Here is a 27,278-nt window from a genome sequence, read left to right as displayed (position 1 = left end):
TGTCTTATGGACTATGCCATGCCCCCAACCCCACCGTCTGTTCTCTCCTCGATCCTTCCTCCACTCCTCTATGCCCCGATCCCATTCCACATGCACCCCACTCCTCACCACTGACTCACCCTTGCCGGGCCTGGGCCTTCATGCAAGCATCATTCTCCTGCTTCCCTCCCTTGTGCCATTGAGTTAAACAAAGAAAACCATTTACAACAACTGCACGCTACCTTTAAACAAATGTGAATCAGCGGCCGTAAGATTCTTGTGCACTGGTGACTTTATCTTGAAGATTGAATGTAATTTTTAATGTTTTACGCTAATGAGTTTCATGACGTGCAAATATATTCCAAGTATGAACCCTCCACGGGCTGGCGTGAGGCTCAACACGACATCGACTTTATATTCCACCTAATTAAATTACCCTGTATGCCATGTTTCCCACACTGTGGCCTCCGTCAAATTCTCCTGACTGTTATTAAACTAACCTTTGAAACTTATTCCCTCACCACACAATCACATAAACATATATTGAACTATTTATCAACATAATGAAAGCTTGCCCCCATACATTTAACAGCTCATTTTTAATGTCACAGTCAATATAATGAAAGGTGTAATATTGAGCAACGAATGATAACTCGCTGAAACATTTTGATGAAAGTAGTGGATTTTCCCATTCCCAGAGTTGCCGAGTCCCTTACCTGCAGTGAAGTCATGCAGCACTATAGCATGGGGAGCACTATTTTCTCCAAACTGCTGTTCAGAAGGGAAAGGTTTCTAAGAAAACAGAACATGGGACAAAGAAAATGGAAATTTGTGTCCTTTTCACTTTTCCAATGTGAAGGTAAAAAAAGGAGAAGCAAAAAATGCTAAACACAAAGAAAACAGAGCAAAATTGTTAAATTACAAAAATGATGTAACTCAGAAGCTTATGATCCAAGCAGCTTAAAAGGATCATAGCATTGTACAGCATAGCAGGAGGTCATCTGCCCACTGAATCTGCGTCAACACTTCTGGAAGAGTAATCTAGTTAGTCACACTCCCTCGCCCTTTCCCATATCCCTGCAATTATTTCTGCTTTAATTCCAATTTGTTTTTCAGGCTACTATTGAATTTGTAACCACCACTCTAACAGGCGGTGCATTCCAAATCCTAACCACTAGTTGTGCTTAACCTTTTCTCCTCATGCCATCTCTGGTTCTTTTGCCAATCACTTTAAACCTGTGCCCTCTCGTTAACGAGCCACTAATGCAAAATAGTTTCTATTTGCTCTATTTAAACTTTTCAGAATTTCAAACACTTCTACCAAATCTCATCTTTGTCCTCTGCTCTAAAGGAAAACAGTCTCTCCAGTCTATTAATGTAATTGTAATCTCCCATCCCTGGAGCAATTTTAGTAAATCTCTTCTATACACTTTCTAAATCTTTCACTTCTTTCCTAAAGTGTCGTGCACAGGGTTGGACACAACACATCAGATGGGGCCCAACAAATGATGTATATAGGTTCAACATAACTTCCTGGCTTTTGTACTCTTATGTCTCAAATTATAAACCCAGAATCCTATATAGTTTATTAATCTGTCCTTCAAAGATGTGTGTACAAATGCCGTCAGGTCTCTATTCTTGCACTACTTTTAAAATTATACCAAGGATATGTCCTCTCAAACTATATTGCTGGCTTCCTCACTGTTTCCTAGAGTTTCAGGTTTCATGTCATTAGCAAATTTCAAAATGCTGACTTCTACTCCCAAGTCATTAACATGTACCAAAAACATCAGTGGTCCGACTGATGAATCCTGGGGAACATCACTGTACACATCTGTCCAGCTGAAATAAACATCCACTCACCATAACTCTATTTTCTAACCCTTAACCAACTTACCATTAAGCAATTCATGTTGCTATTTCTCCTTCTATCCCAATTTTCTAACAAATCTATCATGAGCTACTTTGTCAAACACTTTTGGAAGTCCATATACACATCACCAGCTGCACTGCCCTCATCTACCCACTCAATCACCTTATCAAAATCTCAAATTAAGTTAGTCAAACAGAATTTGCCCATAATAAATCTGTGCTGGATTTTGGTTATTAGTTTATGCTTGTCTAAATGGCTGTTAATGTTCTCCTTGATTATTATTTCTAAAAGCTTCTGTATCACCAACATTAAAATGACTGGCCTGTAGGTCGATTCTCCTCTGATTAATTATGTGAATCAGAATTTTGCACCAAATTGGTAACTGTACTATCAAGATGATGTGACATGTGCGATATTAATCTTTAATTTTAACAGCTTGAACTGCTTTCAAGTGACTTTTAAAACTGCAAGCAAAGATACTGACTTAAGACGGCGGCCACAGGTCACTTGATACATCTAGTTTAACAAGTTGGCCAGCTTCTGGAATTTTCAAGTTTGCATTACAATCAAGACATGTCAAGAAAACCGCCTATGGAATTTCACACCGGCTGATGTCAAGAATTACTTGAACTGAATCTGTACAGGCTCTCATCATTTGAATTTCTATAAAACTACCTTTCGTAGTGACAAAAAGGCTACCTGGCTTTAGAGGTGTTTTTTCTCGCTCATCACAGGGAAGAATGGTCCATTCAGAAGTGATAAAGAAACAAATCAATTGGGTCATAAAAGTAGCCTTGAGTTAATCAATTACAACTGAAACAATAATAATAATCTTTATTGTCACAAGTAGGCTTATATTAACACTACAATGAAGTTATTGTGTAAAGCCCCTCAGTATGGGGAGAGGTCATGCAGCCAGAATAACCAAATTGAAATGTCTTTTACCAGAGCACATAAGCTGCTAAAATGGCAGTCTAGTAAAAACCTTTCAATGGAGCAGTAACATCATCTCTCTCAAGTTCAAGACTCTGTTACAGTTTAGAATCCATCACAGAGATAGAGAATTTCCATTGTAAGTAACAAACATTTGGTAAAGACGTGATTATGTTTTTAAAAAAAGCAACTGCAGGTCACATCAGCTTGAACCTCACCCAAATGTCAATACCATCATGGGAAAAATCTGCTTTAGTCACAAATACCAACAAACTCTATTTTTTTTTTTTTTACATTTTAGCATGCTTGTGTGTATGATGCAAAGGTCAGGATGTGGGTATGTCTTTTTAAATATCTTTATATCTTTCCCCGAGTGGATTTTTCACTCAATAAAGACTAACTTCTGTGTTTAAACTCAAGAAAGCCTGTCAGACTGAATTATTTGCCAAGAACATGTAAATGGTTAAATAGATACTGAATGAATACCTTTGTCTTGACAAATTACAACAAACCCTGTTATGATCTATCAAGGAGTGGGAAAGAAAGGCCGAGTTCTGACACACGTCCTCACTGATCTTAACACTATCAATATAAATCACCCCGAATACCCTGGTATATAGCAAATTAATCGTATTGACACAGCTGGTATGCTTCAGAAACCCACTGAATTGATGGTTTAGCAGTAAATCATTGTTTTAATTTGGAAACCTAGTTAAACAGCCAAGCACAATAGTGCAGGGCAACACCCCATAGACTCATAAACACACCCAAAACATGTGCAGCGAGGTGAAATAAGCTACACATAATTGATCTGGAGAGAGCCAAACATGACAATGAAATCTGCAGAGTTTTCTATCTATACCCTGCCCACAAACTGCAGTGACTTCCTGGTCTGCAGCAGTGTCAATATAAGTTGGCTAACAGCCTGATTAGCTGAACCCACCAAGCTATGGAATCAGATGCAGCCTTGTATCTTACTGCTACAAGGACACTTTCAGCTACCATGCTGCATTGCACTGGAATACCTACTGGGAGTAATGATCAGTTTTAGCCTGAAACCTGGCAAACGTGCTTCCAGGCATGCTGCAATCATAGGCTACTAGAGATGATGGCATGGAATGGCACAGAGGGCAACTCAACTACTTTATGCAGCGCTACTTACTGTGCATCCATCAACAAGAGGAATCGTCTGACCCTTCAGACTCATCTCTGCATCATGGGCTTCCTTTCACTACATTTTGGCTCATCACTTCTTACTCTCCTCACCAGAAATGTTGGCAAAGGCTGTTAATGTGTTGAAATACCTTTTTGAGCCTTTCCAAAGCCTATTGTGACAGTCCCATTTGATTATCTGATCCCTTTAAATTCCTACCACTCATATGCCCCTTGCACACTACCTCATCTACAACTGGGGCCAATTGGAAACAGAATAATGAATTCCTTTGGAAAATTGGGTGCAAATAGCATACTTTCTTACATACCAGTGCAAAGACCATTGCTACTCATAATATTTTAAAACAAAATTTGACATAGTTATTCCACCAGGTAAAACTGCAAATGCAGTGTCCACACTGACCTTGCCAGTCCCTTTCACTACCTCCTCATCCAGTGGAGTAATTATCTTCAAATGAGACAAAGGAACTTTGCCAGTATCAAGCCCCTTTTGGCATTGGAAAGACTGCTCCATCTGTTGCTGGAGAATTAGGACTTCACCTCGCTGTTGAGGCAGAGAGAATAAAGACAAAAATGGAACTTTAATATTAGTTACATTTAACAGAACTATTTTCCCCGTTCTTCCATTCAATTCCAGTCCATAATCCACTCTTCCACAGGTAGCCACAAGTCAAAAATGTATCAATGCAACCCATTCCTTACCACAAGACCAAAGAAAAACACACCATCAGTGATTCAAGAAAAAGCAGAGACAGAAAAAAAAAAAATCATAATTTGGAATCAGTCAATTGCTGGCCGGTTTTTTCAAACAGTTCCTCAAAAGGCTGAGCAACTCTGAATATTTTCCCTTATCAGCAACAAAAATGCTTTGTTACTTGAAGGAACATCAAATGAAGGAATCATTAGAACCCTTAAGCTTAGCAATTCCTGTTGAGAAATAGTTTTGGCAATATTAAAATTAAATGATGCGGCTCAAGTTGCCGCTACATGTGTCCACACAATTGCTTCAAACTATCAGGGTCATTGCTTCCAATACCTCTGTACAATATAGAATGTCTAAATGAGTGTACAATATAGAATGTCTAAATGGAGGTCCTTCTCACCTGGAATGACAATTCTCCTGGGATCCTGGAGTTCACATCACATTCAGCAATTCCATGCGGCACAGGCAGCTGGAAATACATTGTTTTAAAAATATAAAACTGAGATTTAGAAAAAGGAAGCAGCAACATCCACTCAGAGGAATGTAGACACAGGATCGGGAGTAGACCATTTAGCCCATCGAAACTGTTCTGCCATTAGAACATAGAACATACAGTGTTGAAGGAGGCCATTCGGCTCATCGAGTCTGCACCGGCCCACTTAAGCCCTCACTTCCACCCTATCCCCGTGACCCAATAACCCTGCCTAACCTTTTTGGACACTAAGGGCAATTTATCATGGTCAATCCACCTAACCTGCACATCTTTGGACTGTGGGAGGAAACCGGAGCAAACCCACGCAGACACGGGGAGAACGTACAAACTCCGCACAGACAGTGACCCAGCGGGGAATCAAACCTAGAACAGTGGCGCTGTGAAGCCACAGTGCTATCCACTTGTGCTACCATGCTGCCCTTAAAGTGACATTGAGTGACATCATGCCTGATCTGCTGTTAGACATTTAGCTGCTGTTGTATAAAGAGTCAAAAATTCTGCTCCTTTTCACCAACACCTTTATTTCACTTTAACAGACTCCGCTCAAAACTCTAACATCACATCACCTGACACAAAGGCCACCTGAAACCCCTTTATATATTAGTGTCAATTATTGGATACTTAACATAAATGAGACAACTAATTGGAATGTCTCTTAACCCATTACTTTTTAAAAAAAAATATATTTTATTGAAATTTTTTTCCCAAACAACAATTTTTTCCCTCTTACAAAGCAAACGTAACAGTGAAGAAATTTTAACAATACACAAATAACTAAACCCCATAATCGTTTGACATAAACTAAACTAAACCCCCCCTCCCCCCTCCCCCCTGGGTTGCTGCTGCTGGTCATCTGTCTTCCCTCTAACGTTCCCCTACGTAGTCGAGAAATGGCTGCCACCGCCTGGTGAACCCTTGAGCCGATCCTCTCAGGGCAAACTTTATCTGCTCCAGTTTAATGAACCCTGCCATATCGTTTACCCAGGCCTCCAGTCTGGGGGGTTTCGCCTCCTTCCACATGAGTAGGATCCTACGCCGGGCTACTTTTTGGTGAGAACGGTAGCGGCGCCGTCACCAGCGCCTCTAAACTCGTCCCTTTACAGGACTTTCTCTCCAGTCTTTTCCACGCCGCTCCCTCACCCTCCATCATCCATTTACGTATCATTGCCACATTGGCGGCCCAATAGTAATCGCCCAAATTCGGTAGTGCCAATCCTCCTCTGTCCCTGCTACGCTGAAGGAACCCCCTCCTCACTCTCGGAACTTTCCCTGCCCACACGAAGCTCGTGATGCTCCTGTCTATTTTATTGTAAAAGGTCTTAGTGATTAGTATAGGGAGACATTGAAATACAAATAAGAACCTCGGGAGGACCATCATCTTAATTGCCTGCACCCTGCCCGCCAGCGACAGAGGCTGCATGTCCCACCTTTTGAAGTCCTCCTCCATTTGTTCTACCAGCCGTGTCAGATTAAGTCTGTGCAAGGTTCCCCAGCTCCTAGCGATCTGAATCCCCAGGTATCAGAAGTTTCTTTCCACTTTCCTTAGAGGCAGGCCTTCTATCTCTCTACTCTGGTCCCCTGGATGTATCACAAATAATTCACTCTTCCCCATGTTTAGCCTATACCCCGAGAAATCCCCGAACTCCCTCAACATTCGCATAACCTCTATCATCCCCCCCGCTGGGTCCGACACGTATAACAATAGGTCATCTGCGTATAGCGAGACTCGGTGTTCCTCTCCCCCTCTAATCACCCCTCTCCATTTCCTGGAGTCTCTCAACGCCATGGCAAGAGGTTCAATTGCCAACGCGAACAACAATGGAGACAGCGGGCATCCCTGTCTTGTTCCCCTATATAGTCGGAAATACTCCGATCTTTGTCGACCCGTAACTACACTTGCCGTTGGGGCCCCATAAAGAAGTTTGACCCAGCTAATAAACCCGTTCCCGAACCCAAACCTCCTTAACACTTCCCATAAATACTCCCACTCCACCATATCAAATGCCTTCTCTGCATCCACTGCCGCCACTATCCCTGCCTCCACCTCCACTGGGGGCATCATCATCACCCCTAATAGTCGTCGCACGTTCACATTCAGTTGTCTCCCTTTTACGAACCCTGTCTGGTCTTCGTGCACCACCCCCGGGACACAGCCCTCTACCCTCGATGGCAGTACCTTTGCCAGCAATTTGGCGTCCACGTTCAATAATGAAATGGGTCTATAGGACCCGCACTGCAACGGAACTTTATCCCTCTTCAAAATTAGCGATATCGTCGCCTCCGACATTGTCGGAGGTAAAGTCCCTCCTTCCCTGGCCTCATTGAACGTCCTCACCATCAACGGGGCCAACAAGTCCACATATTTTCTGTAAAATTCCACAGGGAACCCGTCTGGTCCCGGAGCCTTCCCTGCTTGCATGCTCCCCAGTCCCTTAATAACCTCGTCCACCCCAATCGGTGCCCCCAGGCCTACCACCTCCTGCTCCTCCACCCTCGGGAACCTCAATTGATCCAGGAACTGCCGCATCCCCTCCTCTCCCTCTGGGGGTTGAGACCTATACAGTCCCTCATAAAAGGTCTTGAACACCTCATTTATCTTTCCTGCTCTTCGCACCGTGTCTCCCTTTTCGTCTCTAATTCCTCCTATCTCCCTCGCAGCTGTCCTCTTTCGCAATTGATGAGCCAGCAGGCGACTAGCCTTTTCCCCATATTCATACCTCCTCCCCTGTGCCTTCCTCCACAGCACCTCCGCCTTTCTGGTGGTCAGAAGGTCAAACTCCGTCTGGAGTCGTCTCCTCTCCCTGTACAGTCCCTCCTCCGGGGTCTCTGCAAATTCCCTATCCACCCTTAAAATCTCCCCCAGTAATCTTTCCCTTTCCTTGGCCTCTGTTTTCCTTTTGTGGGCCCCAATGGAGATCAGCTCTCCTCTGACCACCGCTTTTAGTGCTTCCCATACCACTCCCACAGGGACCTCGCCGTCGTCATTGACCTCCAGGTATCTCTCGATACACCCCCGCACTCTTGCACACACTCCCTCATCCGCCATTAATCCCACATCTAATCGCCAGAGTGCTCTCTGCTCCCTTTCCTCTCCTAATTCCAGGTCCACCCAATGTGGGGCTTTATGGACATGGGAGAAGAAGGAGAACTCCCTAGCCCTAGGTCTAAGAAATCGCCATGGATCCACTCCCCCCATTTGGTCCATAAACCCCTTAAGCACCTTGGCCGCTGCCGGCCTTCTTCCGGTCTTTGAGCTGGATCTATCTAGCCCCGGGTCCAGCACAGTATTAAAGTCCCCTCCTAAAATCAAGTTTCCTACCTCCAGGTCCGGTATACGCCCCAGCATCCGTCTCATAAATCCCGCATCGTCCCAGTTTGGGGCATACACATTAACCAACACGACCTCCATTCCCTCCAGCCTGCCACACCCCATTACATATCTACCTCCGCTATCTGCTACGATGTTCTTCGCTTCAAATGCTACCCGTTTCCCCACCAAAATGGCCACCCCTCTGTTCTTTGCGTCTAGTCCTGAGTGGAACACCTATCCCACCCAACCTTTCCTTAACCTAACTTGGTCCGCCACTTTTAGGTGCGTCTCTTGGAGCATAACCACGTCTGCCCTTAGTCCTTTCAAATGCGCGAGCACTCGGGCCCTTTTTATCGGTCCGTTCAGGCCTCTCACATGATCAGCCTCACTAGGGGGCTACCTGCCCCCCTCCCGTGTCGACTAGCCATGACCTTCTCTAGGCCAGTCCCATATCCCGCCTCCGCGCTCCCACTCGCTCCCCCAGCGTCGCATACCATCCCCGTCCACCCACTCTTTATCCATTTCCTTTTGGATTTCCGCAGCAGCAAACCAGTTGTGTCCCCCCCCCCCCCCACTAGATCTCTTTCTAGCATTATTGCTCCCCCATATTACTTCCGTAAGTCAGCTGACTTCAACTGACCCTGGCTACTCCTGCTCACTCCTCGACCCCCCCCGTGTGGGGAACTCCCATCCGCCTTGCGCCTGTCTTCCCGCCATATTCTTTCTGGCGCGGGAACATCCCTTTACCTGACCCGCCTCTTGTGGCGCAGCTCCCTTTCCCCTCCCCCTCCCCTTCCTCATTCTCCATCTATGTCCCGTCTTTCCCCCCTCATCAGCGCCCACATTTCCCAATGTCTCCCCCCTTCCCAATTTACTTCTCTATTAACATCAACCATAACATTAACAATAACATTTCCTGCAGTATCAGTCCCTCAATTCCGATCCAATTTCTCCTCTTTAATAAAGGTCCATGCTTCCTCCGCCGTCTCGAAATAACGGTGTCTCTCCTGATACGTGACCCGTAGTCTTGCCGGCTGCAGCATCCCGAACTTCACCTTTTTATGCAACACCTCCTTGGCTCGGTTAAAACTCGCCCTCCTCTCGCCACCTCCGCACTCCAATCCTGGTACACCCGTACCACTGCATTCTCCCATCTGCTATTCCGCACCTTTTTAGCCCATCTCAGGACCTCTTCTCTATCCTTAAGGCGGTGAAATCGCACGATTATCGCCCTTAGTGGTTCTCCCGCTTTTGGTCTTCTCGCCGGGATCCGATGTGCCCACTCCACCTCCAAGGGGCCCGTAGGGGCCTCAGCACCCATCAGTGAGCTCAGCATCGTACTTGCATAAGCTCCACAGTCCACTCCTTCCACACCCTCAGGGAGACCCAGTATCCGAAGGTTCTTCCTTCGCGCTCCGTTTTCTAGGGCCTCGATCCTTTCAGTACACTTTTTATGAAGTGCCTCGTGCGTCTGAGTTTTGACCGCCAGGCCCAGGATCTCGTCCTCATTATCCGTCACCTTCTGCTCCACCACGCAGAGCTCTGTCTCCTGGGTCTTTTGTGTCTCCTTGAGCCCCTCAATTGCCTGTAGCATCGGGGTCAGCACCTCCCTCTTTAGTAGCTCCACGCACCGTCTCAAAAGTTCGTCCTGCTCGGGCCCCCATGTCGCCTGCGCTTTCTCCGTCGCCATCTTGTGCTTCTCCCTTTCTGTCTCTTTGGTCGACGATTCCTCGCGCTGCAGCCGCCGGTATTTTCCTCCTTCGTTGGGGGAGGGGGACTCCCTTCTCACTCACCCCACACCGGGTTGCGCGCCCAAAATTTTCCCGTTGGGGCTCTTAAAAGAGCCCGAAGGTCCGTCGGAGCTGGAGCCGCCAAAACGTGCGGCTAGCAAGGCATCACCGCAACCGGAAGTCGTCTCTTAACCCATTACTTAACAGTCTCCCCTTCCTCGGAGAAAGAAATTAGGTGAAAACAAAATTAAAAGAAACTCAAAAACACAAACACAATTTCCCCCCTTCTTTTCTTTTTCCATTTTTGGAAGAAAAAAAAGTCACAGAAACAGGCGTCCTTCATTAATATCCAAAAGTTCCTGTGAACTAGCCCCTCTTTTTGTAAAACAGTCTGACAATTGATAGCTCCTGTCGACACATTTAATTTTTGCTATTTCCCCTCTGTCCAACATCTGCTTCAAACTTGCAATGTCTATCCTTAACCTTTTTTCATTGACACTTTTTGTAGAGTGCACGTTTTCCCACAGGGATTTATTGTCAATGTGACATTCAATAGGTATATTACCCAAATGCCCTAATCCCAAAATTTCTGTCAATATCTGAGATATGTAAAAGGCCATATCCACCGCCTCCACAAGGCTTAACGTCGCAGCAGCCAAATTGCTTTTGACCACTCTCCTTATTTTCTTTGTTTCCCACACAAGAGGGTAACATTTACCATTGTTCCCCAAAAAGGAAAATTATAAAACCTCCTGCGCTTGAAACCCCATCATATAAATTTGCATAGGACGCATCACTATAAACTATGAGTTTCAAGTGCCTAAGGTCACCTAAAACCAGGAACCTCAAAACAAACTCCTGCATTTTTAGTTTGACCAACGCTTTACTTGCTCTTATTATGTCTTCCACTTTGGGATCATTCATTTTTGTACTCAATTCTAAGACATCAAAACTCACGTCCGGTCTAGTCTGTCTACCTAACCAATTCAGTTGCCCAATTAAACTTCGCAGTTGCTCTTTTTCCATCTTTGAAACCATTGCATCTTTTTGTGAAAACCGGCCACGGCTAATTGTTATTGGGCTGATGCTTTCCAAATAGGATTGCTGACGTAAAGTTGCCCCTAACTTAGTCTGTCCGATTTCCAGTCCAATATATTTAAATGCACCGGAAGCCTGACTTCCAACCCTGAATTCTTTCCTCAAACCAGAGATTACAATAGCTTCGAAATCACTAGTCCCACCCCACAAAAAATCAATCATCGACATGCATCATAAAGATGCCAGAAAGATTTCCTTTATAGTGCCAGATTTGTTTTCAACTGACAACAGCCTAACTTTAACAAAACTGACCTTACCGAAAAATACCAGACTCTAGACGTATTATTTAATCCATATACACATTTATTCAACTTCCAGAGTACCCCTTCTGTGTTAGCTGATTGTGTGGATGGAGAAAAATGTCTCTCTGGAGCTGATGCCCCTGCAAAAAAGCAGCTTTTATATCTATAGATTTGCATTCCCATGCCTTTGTGGCTAATAGAGCCAAGAAGATCTTTAAAATAACCTTTCCTGCCGTAGGTGAATCTACCCTTAAATCCTGATCTTCTAAGTTTTCTTCAAATCCCCTTGCCACAAGCCTGGCCTTTGCCTTATAAGTTCCATCTGGAAGAACCTTTTCCATGCAAATCCATCGGTGGGATAGAGCTCTTTGTCCCCTATCCGGTACTTCTGTGTATACCCCACATTCACTCCACCTGTTCTTGCTGTTTGGCATCTTTGCTAACTTTTTCAGCTAATTTATTGGACGCCACCAAAATCTCACGTGAATGTGGGCTTCTACTCCTATTAGTATTCGTAGTCGTACTCATGCACCGAGAGCTTAATAAACTACGTCCCCTCTCCCGCCTGGTATCTCGTTCTGTACTTCTACTGCTTAATCTTTCCCTTCTGCTGTGGGATGTCCTTTCAATAGTTCTCGACCTTTTCCTGCAGACCTGTTCACTGTCCGATGTACTATCTGAACTGGCACTGCGTTTCTGTGCCCTCCCTTTTTGAACTTTGTTTTCCCAATCCAGTGTCTTGACTCCTTCTGCTGAATGCTGTACATTCAACCAATGGTTATACTTTCCAGTGGCGTTCCCTGCTCTACTAATAACAGTTGCATCCTTCCATTGACTAGACCCTTCAGGCAAGTATGTCACTTTTGTACCAATTTTTGGCAGTTGTCCTTTTGGCAAAATGGCCTGTTCTAATTCATCAGAAGTGTTGCGTTCCTCTACAGAAACCCTGTCTATGTCAGTTAACTGGTCCTCATAGTTCTGTACCACTTGCGTACCAGATGACCCTGGTTCCTCGTCATGTCTGTCTGCTCTGTCTAAATTTGAACATTTGTAGTCTGTACCCATTATCCTTGATGAATGTACCCTAACAGTTTGATTGCCATGTTGCAAAATAATTATTTTGCCATCTATGCCTATGATCTTCATTGGGCCTTTCCATTCATTAAAATTGTCTCTCTTATAGTATACTATGTCTCCTTGCTGAAAAACGGTATTTGATGGCTGTACATTATGTCTTAAAGCGCCACGAATTAAAAAAAAAACTTCTGCTTCCAAAAAGGCTTTTCTACTGCTATGTAATGCATGTAACTGCTCAGCAAAGGCAGAGCTAATTGTAGTCCTTTCCCAAGCTGGAGGCTGGTCATCTAAAATGGACGGAGTTTTAGGATTTCTACCAAACATTAATTGATAGAGATTATAGCCCCCAACCATCTGCAATGAATTCTTTGCATATACCGCCCATGCTAAAGTTGAAGTCAGCCTGCAATTCGATCTATCTGCCAAAATTTTCCGGAGCATGTCATCGATTACAGCATGTTTTCTTTCACAAACACCATTACTAAATGGGCTTTCCGCAGCCGTATTTATAACTGTGATGTTCACGTTTTCACACATATCCCTACACTGATCATTAGCAAATTCTCCCCCATTGTCCGTAAGGAATTTTGCCAGTGGGCCCATTCCTGTCCCTATCAATTTTTCCATGATTTGATCCAGAATTACTCTCTTTTCTTTACTTCGTACAATCGTTGATTGACTAAATCTGGTTGCTAAATCTACAAAATGCAAAATAAATATATTATTGGCTTTATCCCAGATCTTAAGGTCCATGGCCACAATGTTGTTAAAATCCCTGGCCAAAGGTAGGGTTACTATCGGTCGTGCTGGTGTCCTTCTGTACTTCCTACAAACTTCACAGCGATCACTAACCTGTTCTATCAGTTTAGTATAGTCTTCATCCCTTACCCCTGCATCCTTTAATAAATTTTTCAGCCTCCGAGGAGACGGATGCGCAAATTGCCTATGCAGTTTAATACAACAAGCTTTTTATCGGCTAAAGTCCCATTTTTAACTGCCATTAACACACCCTTAACAACTCTACTTGAAATATTATTTATTAGGAATGGAATATAATAGTGTCCCGACTGTGTAAATTGTAAGTCCACCGTCTTTCCAAAACTGTTGCCTTATCCTGGTCCATATCCAGTTTCATGTGTGCTTTCTTCTTCGACGGTCTGCTCAGAAGCAAAGGTATCTCACTTGGTACAACATCCGTGCTAATGAAGTGATTCACTCCGGCAATATTGCAAGGGAACACCACTCTTTTCAGCGACTTCAGAGTATTATCATCCCCAAACCCAAAACTTGTGTTCCTTAACCTTGTTACAATTTTCAGCATTCAAAGAGTCCAGGTAATATTTTAACCAGTCAATTCCACACACAGTAGATGTGCAGCCACTGTCCAATACAGCACAATTGAATGATTCTGCAACCAACAGCCTCATTACCAGTGTTATAGCCATGTAAAATGGCTGACTCCTGATTCGAATGGCCAAACCCCGATTTAAAACGGCAAACGGAAGAGGCTGATGGGAAAATCAGCTAACAGGACTCAAACAGACAGCTGCAGGTAAAACAGTGTATTCGCCTCTGGGGAAGCCAGACCAAACCGATACCTGCAGCCATCAACATAACAACACCCCAGCAATCTGCATACTAATCAGCAATCCCCGGGAACAATTGATACAAAATAGACACACAAAGCCAACCCAGACCTTTCGGCGCCAGCAGGAGTTGACACAAAGAGAGGTAAACGACCACCCCTCGATCAAGGAATCGCTCCAGCATTGGAGAATATCAAACCAAGTGATTGGGACCAAGTCCAATCACTTGGAACCAGGTACAAGGTCCGCCCCGAGAGGCGGGAAGCCCCTGGGGACTATAAGAATAGGGGCCAAGTTCAAATCGACCCTTCTTCTCCTCCCGGCTGCACCCTTCTTCTCCGCTCCGCATCCTTCTGCAAGAGAACGTAGGTTTTACTCCAACGATCGCTACCAAATAGGCACTCCTGACTATCGACTTGTACCAGCTTTTGAATCCCGCAGGCTCAGAACCCATTCAAAAGGCCATTTGTTTCCCTGACCTGGTGGGCCATTTCCAAAGTTAAGTATTGGCCTGTTAGTTGTAGGAAGTAGCTTAGAAGTAGAATTAATGTATAAGTATTAATTGCTGTATATAATAAATGAGCGTTGATTTAACTCTTACTAAGCGGAGTGTTGGATTATTAATCATTACTCGGACTTGAACAGCGTGGCGGTATCAGAAAGATACCTGGCGACTCAAGAACAAAGGTGACAGAATTAGAGCAAATAAACGAGCAACAGCGTAAAACTGCTTGTTAATAGGACATTGTCTTCTTTCTGGTCACTATCTACTTCCTCTTTTGACTCTTCATTGTCATGTGCCGCTTCAAACACTCTATTATAACATGTTGGACAGTTGAAAGCATAATGGTATTGAGAGTCACATCGAGAACATCGATTTATCATACCCCGGGCATTTCTGGGGTTCATCTTCCTATTGTAGGTTCTAACTGGGTTTCTGTCTTCATAATTTCTGGGTCCCGATCTTCTTCTATAGTCTTGGAACCGGTTTGTAGCCGTGCGATTTCGCCATCCTGTTAGCAGTGTATCTTCCATATTCTGCCTTATTGCAGGCTGACCTATTTGGGTCATCAGAGCCATCGGAATCGAATGTTTCCCCAGAAACTTTTTTAAAGCTTCTGTCATCTGTTCGAATAAGGTATCCTTATCAGTAAACTGAACTCCTGTCAAAACCAGGAGCCTATCCATGTTGTTCACTCCAGCACAGTCAAGTAATTTAAAAGCCAACACAGACTGTGGAAATTCCAGGTTGTGTTTCTGCAGCCGTTTATATAGTCTGCCAAATTCCATTATATAGTCTTCAATGGAGAAATCTTCCATTTTCCGGAACCTATCAAAATCCGACCATGCTTCATATGCACCTAACAAGTCATCCTCTTATAAATCTCATCCATAACACATAATAGAGTCTGCAGATCTTCTTCTGAGTCTAACTCTTCCAATTCCAGCTCAGAAAAAACACTTTGCTCCAGATTTTACTGTCATAAGGTAGAGAAAGAGCCAATGCCATACCTTGTTTTCTCTTTCCCAAGGCAGTTACCTTCGTCCACATAACGACTGCACTTCTCCATTGGTCGTACGATCCCCTTTCAGAAAATAAGGGGGGTAGTCATATCTGGCCATCTTTATCCTAGGTTCAGCCATATATCTTCCTTTTTGTTTCTTCTCACTCATTCCTTGGTTTGGTCTGGAAAAGTTGGATCTTCCAACCCTTCACATTTGCACAGCAGCCATCCTCTGCTACCATTTGTTAGACGTTTAGCTGCTGTTGTAAAAAGAGTCAAAAGTTCTGCTCCTTTTCACCAACACCTTTATTTCACTTTAACAGACTCTGTTCAAAACTCTAACATCACATCACCTGACACAAAGGCCACCTGACGCCCCTTTACATATCAGTGTCAATTAATGGATGCTTACATTAAATGAGACAACTAATTGGAATGTCTCTATTACTTAACATCTGCAACCTAATTGTAAATATCCACTTCCTACACCTTCAAAATATTCCCAAAGCCAATGATCTATTTCAAAGTGCTCAAACTATTTTGTAGGCAAGTGCAGCAGCCAATTTGCTCACAGCAATGAGATGATTGACCAGTTAAGCAGTTTTTGGTGATGTTGGTTGAAAAGTGCTACAGGATCATTTACATGCACCTGAGGTTTGATGGGGCTCTCAGTACTAAGGTGTCAGCCTGGATCAGCGCTTCCAAACCTTTTCCTGTTGCAACCTCATTTTGGGGCTTGAATGTTACCATGAGCCAGGTGAGTGCATAGAGCATTGAGAGTTCAGGAAGGGAATGAAGGGCTGAGAGAGCATAGGAACAAGAGTTAGCTATTCAGCCCATTGAGTCTGTTTCGTCATTTAATACTATCATGGCTGATCGGACACTTTAATACATTTTACACCCACTATCCCCATCATCCTTTGTTATTGTTAATCAAAAATCTATCAATCTCGAGCTTAAACAAGCTGAATGTCTGAGCTTCCACAGTTCTCTGAGGGAGAGAATTCCCAAGATTCACAATCTTCTGTGTAAAGAAATTTCTCCACTTCTCGGTCCGAAGTGGCATTCCTCTTATTTTGAAATGGTGTCCCTGGTTCTTGACTCCCCAACCAAGGGAAACATCTGCATCTACCCTGTCTATTCCTTTAAATATTTTGTACATTTCAATGAGATCACCTCTCATTCTTCGATACTCTATAAGGAATATAGGCCCAGTTTGCTCAACCTCTCTTCATAAAATAGTCCCGCCACCCCCAGAACAAGTCTGTTGAACCTTTGTTGCACTCCCTCTATGGCAATAATATCCTTCCTGAGTTAAGGGAACCAAAACTTCACACAGAACTCCAGGTACGGTCTAACCAAGCTCATATACAATTGAAGCTAGAGTTCACTACTCCTGTACTCTAGTCCTCTTTGCGATGAAGGGTAACATTGCATTAGCCTTCATAGCTAGCTGCGCCTGCATGGTAGCCTTCAGGGGTGCGGTGGTAAGAGCTGTGACAATGGGGGGGCTGTTTGAACTGCAAGGTTTCTAATAGCAAGAATCTATTTGATTTTCACTGGCTTTCACAAGTAGGCTTCAAATGAAGTTACTGTGAAAAGCCCCTAGTCGCCACATTCCGACGCCTATTCGGGGAGGCTGGTACGGGAATTGAACCGTGCTGCTGGCTTGCCTTGCTCTGCTTTCAAAGCCAGCGATTTAGCCCTGTGCTAAACCAGCCCCTGGTTTTTGGGTCTTGAGTTGTGGGAGCGAAACCCACACGAACACGGGGAGAAAGTGCAAACTCCACATGGACAGTGACCCAGAGCCAGGATTGAACCTGGGACCTCGGGCGCCGTGAGGCAGCAATGCTAACCACTGCACCACTGTGCTGCCCGTTGCTATGTTCATTATGAAACATTTATCATCCAGGGCAACGGGATGAGGACTCATGAACATTTTGTAAATTCCTGTTTGAATAAACTCACATAGATACTAGGATGTCAATTTTACAAGCACAATGCTATGAAGACAGAAGATGAAAACCGATTCCAATTAGATTCAGATTAAAAAGTGAAAGTCTGAAAGTGCAGTTCTGTCAGAATGAAAAACTAAGGGAGGATCTTATTTCAGCTGCTGAGTGTGCATTTCCAACATTTTTCTTTCTTGCTGAAAAAGACATTGGGCGGGATTCTCCGACCCCCCACCGGGTCGGAGAATCGCCAGGGCGCGGCCTGAATCCCGCCCCCACCGGCCGCCGAATTCTCCGGCACCGGAGATTTGGCAGGGGCGAGAATCGCGCCAGTCGGCAGGCCCCCCCCCCGGCGATTCTCCGGTCCGCGATGGGCCGAAGTCCCGCTGCTTCTATGCCCGTCCCGCCAGCGTAAATTGAACCAGGTCCCTTACCGGCAGGACCTGGTGGCGCGGGCGATCTGGCCCCGGGGGTGCCCCCACGGTGGCCTGGCCCGCGATCGGGGCCCACCTTTCCGTGGGCGGGCCTGTGCCGTGGGGGCACTCTTTTCCTACGCACCGACAATCAGCCTCCGCCATGGCTGACGCGTAGGTGGCCCCCCTGCACATGGGCGGGGATGACGTCAGCAGCCGCTGATGCTCCCGCGCATGCGCGGACTCATGCAGGCCGGCGGAGTTCCTCGGCCCCAGCTGGCGTGGTGCCAAAGGCCTTCCACGTCAGCCAGCGGACGCTAACCACTCCGGGGCGGGCCTAGCCCCTAAAGATGCGGGCCTTGCCCCTAAAGGTGCGGGGGATTCCCCGCCCCGCCGGGTAGGGGAGAATCCCGCACCTCTTGTCGAAGCTTTTCAACTTGCACTCATTAGGACAATCACAAGAATATCCAATATCAGGGAAATAACGACTGACAGTGTATTCTTGCAATTGTCCTACGAGAGCACAATGACAAGCTTTGACAAAATGTCTCTTTTCAGCAATTATGTTCTGTACTCCTAAATTAATTTTGTATATTAACATTTTGCAATTAGATTCAGTGTTTGTGGTTGTTCTCCATTTCTATCTGACAAGCTCTCTTGCATTCTGTTAACATGTAACAATGATTCTTGGAATTAAGTTGAGAATAACATTACAAGAATTAGAGTATTAAAAGGAAGTGGGGCAATCTTAACTGGGCGGCACGATGGCACACTGCTCCTCGCAGCTCCAGGGTCCCGGGTTTAATTCCAGCCTCGAATGACTGTCTGTGTGGAGTTTGCACTTTCTCCCTGTGTCTGCATGGGTTTCCTCCGGGTGCTCCGGTTTTCTCCCACAATCCAAAAATGTGCAGATTAGATGGATTGGCCATGCTAAATTGCCCATTCGTTTCCAACGGTTAGGTGGGGTTACTGGGTTACGGGGATAGGGTGGAAATGTGGGCTTAAGTAGGGTGCTCTTTCTAAGGGCCAGTACAGATTCAATGGGCTGAATAGCCTCCTCTGCACTGTAAATTCTATGATTCGATGAACTGACTTAGTGTGTAAAACAGGCAATATGGACTATATGTACATTTCTGCATTCTGACAGCATAATAATCTCAGGAAGGTTGGAAAGAATCTGGAACTTCACTGATTTATCACTATGTTTGTTAAGAGGGTAGGAAGTCTAACACACTGCGATGTCTGATCTCTACCACTTGCAGAGCGACCCAGGTATGACCTATTGCTCTTTGAACCAAAGAATGGCACAGACAAAATGGGGATGAACAACAAATTCAATTTAAAAAACCTCAATTAATTCTTTTTTTTTTTAAAATATTTTTATTCAAATTTTTCCAACAATTTTTATTAACAAACAACCCCCCCCCCATAACAAAAGGAAGAAAGAACACAAACCTCACATTCAAAAATAACCCCCCCCCCCCCGAGAGAGGCATTCCCCCCCCCCCCCCGAGAGAGGCATTCCCCCCACCCCCCCCCCCCCCCCGGGTTGCTGCTGCTGCTGACCTCCTCCTAACCCTCCGCGAGATCGTCTAGGAACGGTTGCCACCGCCTGAAGAACCCCTGCACAGACCCTCGTAAGGCAAACTTTATCCTCTCCAATTTAATGAACTCTGCCTTGTCATTTATCCAGGCTTCCACGCTGGGGGGGGCTTCGCATCCTTCCATAATAACAAGATCCTCCGCCGGGCTACCAGGGACACAAAGGCCAGGATACCGGCCTCTTTCGCCTCCTGCACTCCCGGCTCATCCGCTACCCCAAATAATGCCAACCCCCAGCTCGGCTTGACCTGGACTTTCAACACCTTGGACATAGCCCTCGCAAGACCCCGCCAAACCCCCTCCAGTGCCGGGCACGACCAGAACATGTGGACGTGATTTGCCGGACTCCCTGAGCACCTACCACACCTGTCCTCCACCCCAAAGAACCTACTCATCCTCGCCCGTGTCATATGCGCTCTGTGAACAACCTTGAATTGTATTAGGCTGAGCCTGGCGCAAGAGGAGGAAGAATTAACCCTACTCAGGGCATCAGCCCACAGACCCTCATCAATCTTCTCCCCAAGCTCCTCTTCCCACTTGCCATTTAGCTCCTCTACCACGGCCTCCTCCTCTTCTTTCAGCTCCTGGTAGATCGCCGAGACCCTGCCCTCTCCAACCCATACACCCAAAATCACCCTGTCCTGAATCCTCTGTGCCGGGTGCAACGGGAATTCCCTCACCTGCCGCCTCACAAACGCCCTCACTTGCATGTACCTGAATGCATTTCCCGGGGGTAACCCAAACTTCTCCTCCAGCGCCCCTAGGCTCGCAAACGTCCCGTCTATAAACAGGTCCCCCATTCTTCTGATCCCTGCCCTATGCCAGCTCCGAAACCCCCCATCCATCTTTCCCGGGACGAACCGATGGTTCTCCCTAATCGGGGACCAGACCGAGGCTCCCATCCCGCCCCTGAGCAGTCTCCACTGCCCTCAGATCTTCAACGTTGCCGCCACCACCGGGCTCGTGGTGTACCTTGTTGGCGAGAGCGGCAGCGGTGCCGTCACCAGCGCCCTCAAGCTCGTGCCCCTGCAGGACGCCATCCCCAACCTCTTCCACGCCGCCCTCTCTCCCTCTGTTACCCACTTACGGATCATCGCCACGTTGGCTGCCCAGTAGTAGCCACACAGATTCGGCAGCGCCAGCCCTTCGTGTCCCTGCTACGCTCCAGAAAGACCCTCTTTACCCTCGGGGTCTTATTTGCCCACACGAAACCCATGATGCTCCTACCTACCCGTTTGAAAAAGGCCTTGGTAATCATAATGGGAAGGCACTGGAACACAAAAAGAAACCTTGGGAGGACCATCATTTTTACCGACTGTACCCTGCCCGCTAACGAGAGTGGCAGCACATCCCATCTTTTGAAATCCTCCTCCATCTGCTCCACCAACCGCGTCAAATTGAGTTTGTGCAGTGGCCCCCAGCTCCCCGCCACCTGAATCCCTAAGTACCGAAAGTTCCTTTCCGCCCTCTTCAATGGTAGATCATCTATCCCCCTTCCCTGGTCCCCTGGGTGCACCACAAAGAGTTCGCTTTTCCCTACGTTAAGCTTATAGCCCAAAAAGTCCCCAAACTCCCTTAGGATCTGCATGACCTCCACCATCCCCTCCACTGGATCTGCCACGTACAGCAACAGGTCGTCCGCATACAGCGACATCCGATGTTCCTCACCCTCTCGAACCAACCCCCTCCATTTCCTGGACTCCCTTAGTGCCATGGCCAAAGGTTCGATTGCCAACGCGAACAACAAGGGGGACAGGGGGCACCCATGCCTCGTCCCTCGGTATAGTCGAAAGTACTCTGACCTCCGCCGATTCGTAGCCACACTCGCCACCAGGGCTCTATATAGGAGCCTGACCCACCTGATAAACCCCTCCCTGAACCCAAACCTCCACAACACTTCCCACAGATACTCCCACTCCACCCGGTCGAAGGCCTTCTCCGCGTCCATAGCTGCCACTACCTCCGCCTCTCCCTCCACCGATGGCATCATTATCACGTTGAGGAGCCTCCGCACATTGGTGTTTAGCTGCCCAAATCCTGTCTGGTCCTCATGGATCACTCCAGGGACACAGTCCTCAATTCTCGTGGCCAGCACATTTGCCAGCAACTTAGCATCCACATTGAGGAGCGAGATCGGTCTGTACGACCCACATTGCAGTGGGTCCTTCTCCCTCTTCAAAATCAGCAAGATCAGCGCCTCGGACATTGTCGGGGGCAGGGTCCCCCCCTCCCTCGCCTCATTGAAAGTCCTTATTAACAACGGGCCTAGCAGGTTCACATACTTCCTATAAAACTCAACCGGGAACCCATCAGGCCCCGGGGCCTTCCCCGCCTGCATGTTCCCCAATCCTTTAATCAGCTCCTCCAACCCAATTGGCACCCCTAAACCAGCCACCTCCTGCTCCTCCACCTTCGGGAACCTCAGTTGATCCAAACATCGTCGCATCCCCTCTTCCCCCACTGGGGGCTCAGATCTATACAGCTCCTCATAGAAGTCCTTAAATATCTCATTCACTCTCGCCGCACTCCGCACTGTATTTCCCCTGCTATCCTTAACTCCACCTATCTCCCTCGCTGCCACCCTCTTACGAAGCTGGTGTGCCAGCATCCGGCTCACCTTCTCCCCATACTCGTATGTCGCCCCCTGTGCTTTCCTCCACTGTGCCTCTGCTTTCCCTGTGGTCAGCAGATCAAACTCCGCCTGGAGGCTTCGCCGCTCCCTAAGTAGCCCCTCCTCGGGGCCTCTGCATATCTCCTGTCCACTCTTAAGATCTCCCCCATCAGCCTCTCCCTCTCCCTGCCCTCTCTCTTCTCCGTGGGCCCTAATGGAGATTAACTCTCCCCTGACCACCGCCTTAAATGCCTCCCAGACTACCCCACTTGCACCTCCCCGTTGTCGTTGGCCTCCAAGTATCTCTCAATGCACCCCCGCACCCTTCCGCACACCACCTCATCCGCCAGTAATCCCACATCAAGACGCCACAATGGGCGCTGGTCCCTCCCCCCCCCCCCCCCCCCATTATCAAGCTTCCTGCCTCCAGGTCCGGAATCCGACCCAGCATGCGCTTCATAAATCCGGCATCATCCCAGTTCGGGGCATATACATTTACCAGTACCACCCACACCCCCTGCAACCTACCGCTCACCATCACGTATCGACTTCCATTATTCCACTACAATATTCTTGGCCTCAAACGACACCTGCTTCCCCACCAGTATTGCAACCCCTCTGTTCTTCGCGTCCAGCCCCGAGTGGAATACCTGTCCTACTCATCCCTTTCTCAACCTAACCTGGTCTGCCACCTTCAAAAGTGTCTCCTGACGCATGACCACATCTGCCTTCAGTCCTTTTAAGTGCGCGAACACCCGGGCCCACTTGATCGGCCCATTCAGGCCCCTCACATTCCAAGTTATCAGCCGGATTGGGGTGCTCTTTCTTGGCCCATCGCAAAACACACTCTCTGTCCATGAAGCGGTGAAACCTCACCACTACAGCCCTTGGTGGCTCGTTGGCCTTGGGTCTCCTCGCCAGGACCCGGTGAGCCCCATCTAGCTCCAGGGGGCTCGGGAAGGCTCCCGCACCCATCAGCGAATTGAGCATCATGCTCACATATGTCCCGGTATCGGACCCCTCAACTCCTTCAGGGAGACCCAGAATCCAAAGATTCTTCCTCCTCGATCTATTCTCCAGGTCCTCAAATCTTTCCGCCCACCTCTTGTGCAGCGCCTCGTGCGCCTCCACCTTCACCGCCAGGCCCAAGATCTCATCCTCGTTCTCCGAAGCTTTTTGACGCACCTCCCGGATCACCGCCCCCTGGGCCTTCTGGGTCTCCACTAGTTTCTCAATCGCAACCTTCATTGGCGCTAGCATTTCGGTTTTCAGCTCCTCAAAGCAGCGTCTGAGAAACCCCTGCTGCTCCTGCGACCACAGCGCCCATGCTGCTTGGTCTCCACCCGCCGCCATCTTGCTTTTTCTCCCTCTCACTTTCCGCTGCTCCAAGATCACTTTTTTAACCGCTCCACTCCTGGTCCAATCCATATACTGCCGGGGGGGACCTTGCTGTCACCTTCCCACATTGGAAGCCGTCGAACAATTGCCGTTGGGGCCCCTCTAATGAGCCCAAAAGTCCGTTCTTGGCGGGAGCTGCCGAACGTGCGACCTACCTAGGCATAGCCGCAACCAGAAGTCCAAAACTCAATTAATTCAACAATACAAGAGGGCAAGTAGTGTTGGGTCTGTGGGAAAAAGGTACTTTTTCTAATTTACCATTTTTAAATTTAAAACATTTCAAACTTGTCATTTCAAAGTCTATTTTTTTTATATAAAAGAAAAGAACCAGCACCTACAACCTAAATAAAAATAGGTGCAATTGTAATTAGCTTTAAATCAGCTCTCAGTGTTTGAGTTTCTTTTCATGGTCAATGCTGAGTGGGTTGATGTCAACTGGAGACGGTAGCCTCAATGGGCCTCAACATAGTGAGGAGGGGGGAAAAAAATCATGTTCCTCATCACTATCCAGTGGCTGTATCTGGACATTGGGCAAGATGAAACTGGCCTGAAATTATCTCTTTAGTCATATAGTTTTCCAACACTCCCTTTTGAGGCTGTATCTTGGAACTGTATGTGAGCCTTCATAAGAATAAATTACATAAATGAAGGACTTCATGCTGCACTTCTATGCCATAATATACACCAGTATATTATGGTGCAGACACACACACACTGATGGACATGCAGTGGGACCAATCAGCATACACAACACCGCAGCCAATCACCAGTGAGAGCACAAGCACTATAAAGACGGGACAGGAGAGTTCCCGCTCATTCTAGTAGCAGCCAGCTCGGAGCACAGCTCGCAGCCTTCACACAGACATTCACCATGTGCTGAGTGCATCACCTGGTTAGGACTAGGCAAGGGTCAACAGTTAAAGCTGGTATTGCATTTACCCATAGTTCAAGTATGTTAATATAGTTAACATTATAATAAAATGGAGTTGCACCACTTCAAATGTTGGTGACCTGTTTGTGATCCAGAACACCCAACACATCATTTTAGACTTCTGATATTCTCAAAACATAACAATCTCTCTGCCCGTTGATTACCGTGTACTTATTGTAGAGTGGGTGCCCAGGAGCTGGTCGAGGTGGAAGTTCAGGGCGTTTTTTCTGAAACACTTGACTTTTGGGGCGAATCTTGGTGTGGGCACGTGGGCTGCTTTTTCCTGCAGTGCTGTTTATTCCCAGTTCAGATGAAGAACGGCGGAGTTGGCGTGGTGCAGCAGAACCCTTTGGGGGAGGAGGCCGAGCTGGGCCAGCTTTCACTGGGGGAGGACGTGCAGGAGGGACTTTGCCTGTAACTGTCCTGGAATATAAAGAAGCTTCAGTCACATGGTCTGAAGAGACTGCCTACAGGTTGATTGAAGTTATACCATCTAGAAGCCGACTGTAACTTATGTTAACATAAAGTTCTATACAAACTTGAAAATTCATCAGAATTAGGTTTTACATTTCAAACGAGGTGTTGCTTGAAGACCTCTCTTAAATTAACCTACACATTTTCCATTACAAACACCAATAGAAAATCCGATAAACAGTCTTGAGAACAATGACCATTAATCATAGTTGGTAATAACAGGTTTTTAAAAATATTGTACTACTATTGTACTACTAAGATCAAGGGAGTTCATTTTGACTCTGCTGGAGTATGACTTTGAAAATCAAACTCAGACCCATGAATCTGCAAAAAATTAAAATAACAAACTGGGCTAACAAATTAAAATATTAATTCATCAAAGTGATTTAGAAAAATCAAGCAAAACCCTGCAGACTGCAGTTTGTTAATTAACTTCCTGGCCTTCTTATTTAAATACTATTGCTGGGATGGTAGGTTCACATCAATGTTCGCATAGCGAATGTACCGTATAGTAAAAATTCACACGCTCGGAGAGGCTCTGGTTTAAAATTTGCATATTAAAAAATGATCTAAGTAATTTCACACAGCTGGAAGTCTCGTATCTTATTGGTACAGAGGAACAGATGCACTGGTAAACTTGAAGGGGAGAATTTTAGTCTTCAATTTGCACAACAAATACAACTGAGACTGGTGGAACACATCAGATAATTCACCTCTCCTAAAGCAGTTGATTTCTTGCTGCAGTATGCACGTACCAGACACCCTAGTGGCAGGGGTAGACGGGCTGGGGGAAAAGATGATGAGGGAAAGGAAAGAGGTGGCGATGGACAGGAAAGAGTGAGGGAGGAACACAAGATGATGGGTTTCATGGGGTGGAGGGGCAATGCGGGGAAGCGAGGGGCAGAGATCGTGGGGAGGAATGCACGCCGGGATGGGAATGCAGGATTGTGGGGCAGAGGGAGGGGTCGCAATCGGTGGAGTAGTTTGCAGGGCAGGGGCCGACCTGCTGGACCTGGCAGCTCCCATCTCCTTTCAGCTATCTGGTTGTCTGAATTTCAGGAAACCTGGGCAACAGCGGTTCAATTTAAATAGCTGCATAAGACTGAAGAAGGCAGCCTCATTAGAACATTGTCTCTCGGGTGCCTATCCATGGCAGGTTACTTATCTGACCCCAAACCCACCCCGATTAAACTGGAGGTAGGACTTATTCATGGTGGGATTGGATTAGTTTCCATGTACCCATTTAACTGGCTGGGATCAGCAAACTTAGCATTGATCACGGTTGAAGCATTTCTGTTCTGTATCTGATCTGTATATCACAGTTACATATTGGATTAAACTTACTGAACAATTGGAATCCACCATCATTACCCAAACACAATTTTAGAACTTTAATTATATGGAATGGTGAATTCAATAACTATTGACTTCAGAGTTTCATGGACAAATCCACTGTACAATACAACTTATATAAAGTACTTTTAACTTGTGATGTGGGATACAGGAAATACTTCACAATAACTTGACATGTGTGTGGGGTATCTAGGTTAGGTCACTCATTTAACATCTAACTAACCGGAGGTCAGCAGCCTGTAATGCTAACTGCACATCTTTCTCCCCACAAATGAGGCCTGTACCTGATATATTTTGGACATTTGCAACAAATGTTCGCAAACAGTAACACACTGGCCATTCCTTGAAACAGTTGTAACAAACTATTGAATCCTTCTAGGAGAGTGAACATATATTATCCCTTCTGGTAAGCCAAAAGAAAATCAGATGAGACTTTTGCTCCAATAGAGAACAATTCTCCCATTTCTGCGCACCTGACCTGGGTGCAAAGGTCTGGGCCTTGACATTTGAACACACGTGTTATTTAGTGTACGAGACCAGAATAAACAGGTTAAAAGTTTCAAGCTGGACCCTTTGTCGGAACTGAAGGGCCTGAATGGTGGTCCATGTTTCTTCTCCACATATGCTGACGGACCTGCTGTGTATTTTTTGCATTTTCTAGTTTGTTTCAAATTGAAATGAAATGAAAAGAAAATCGCTTATTGTCACGAGTAGGCTTCAATGAAGTTACTGTGAAAAGCCCCTAGTCGCCACATTCCGGCACCTGTTTGGGGAGGCTGGTACGGGAATTGAACCGTGCCGCTGGCCTGCCTTGGTCGGCTTTAAAAGCCAGCGATTTAGCC

At 46.3% G+C, this 27,278-nt stretch overlaps 1 protein-coding gene across 2 annotated transcripts in view; it reads right to left on the bottom strand.

Moving 5' to 3' along the window:
* sh3d19 (SH3 domain containing 19) overlaps positions 1–27,278 on the bottom strand; it is a 342,707-nt gene that overhangs the window by 40,525 nt on the left and 274,904 nt on the right. For both annotated transcript variants that reach the window (XM_072496064.1, XM_072496063.1), the window contains exons 11-14: positions 24,774–25,032; positions 5,062–5,130; positions 4,362–4,502; positions 696–771 (exon numbers count right to left, since the gene is read on the bottom strand). In XM_072496064.1, the coding sequence (XP_072352165.1) occupies positions 696–771; positions 4,362–4,502; positions 5,062–5,130; positions 24,774–25,032 (545 nt within the window). The remainder of the gene's footprint in view (positions 1–695; positions 772–4,361; positions 4,503–5,061; positions 5,131–24,773; positions 25,033–27,278) is intronic.

Source organism: Scyliorhinus torazame, chromosome 3, assembly GCF_047496885.1.
Source record: "Scyliorhinus torazame isolate Kashiwa2021f chromosome 3, sScyTor2.1, whole genome shotgun sequence".
Taxonomy (NCBI): domain Eukaryota; kingdom Metazoa; phylum Chordata; class Chondrichthyes; order Carcharhiniformes; family Scyliorhinidae; genus Scyliorhinus; species Scyliorhinus torazame.
The sequence above is the reverse complement of the archived record's forward strand: the minus strand, read 5'-3'. Positions and strand labels throughout refer to the sequence as shown.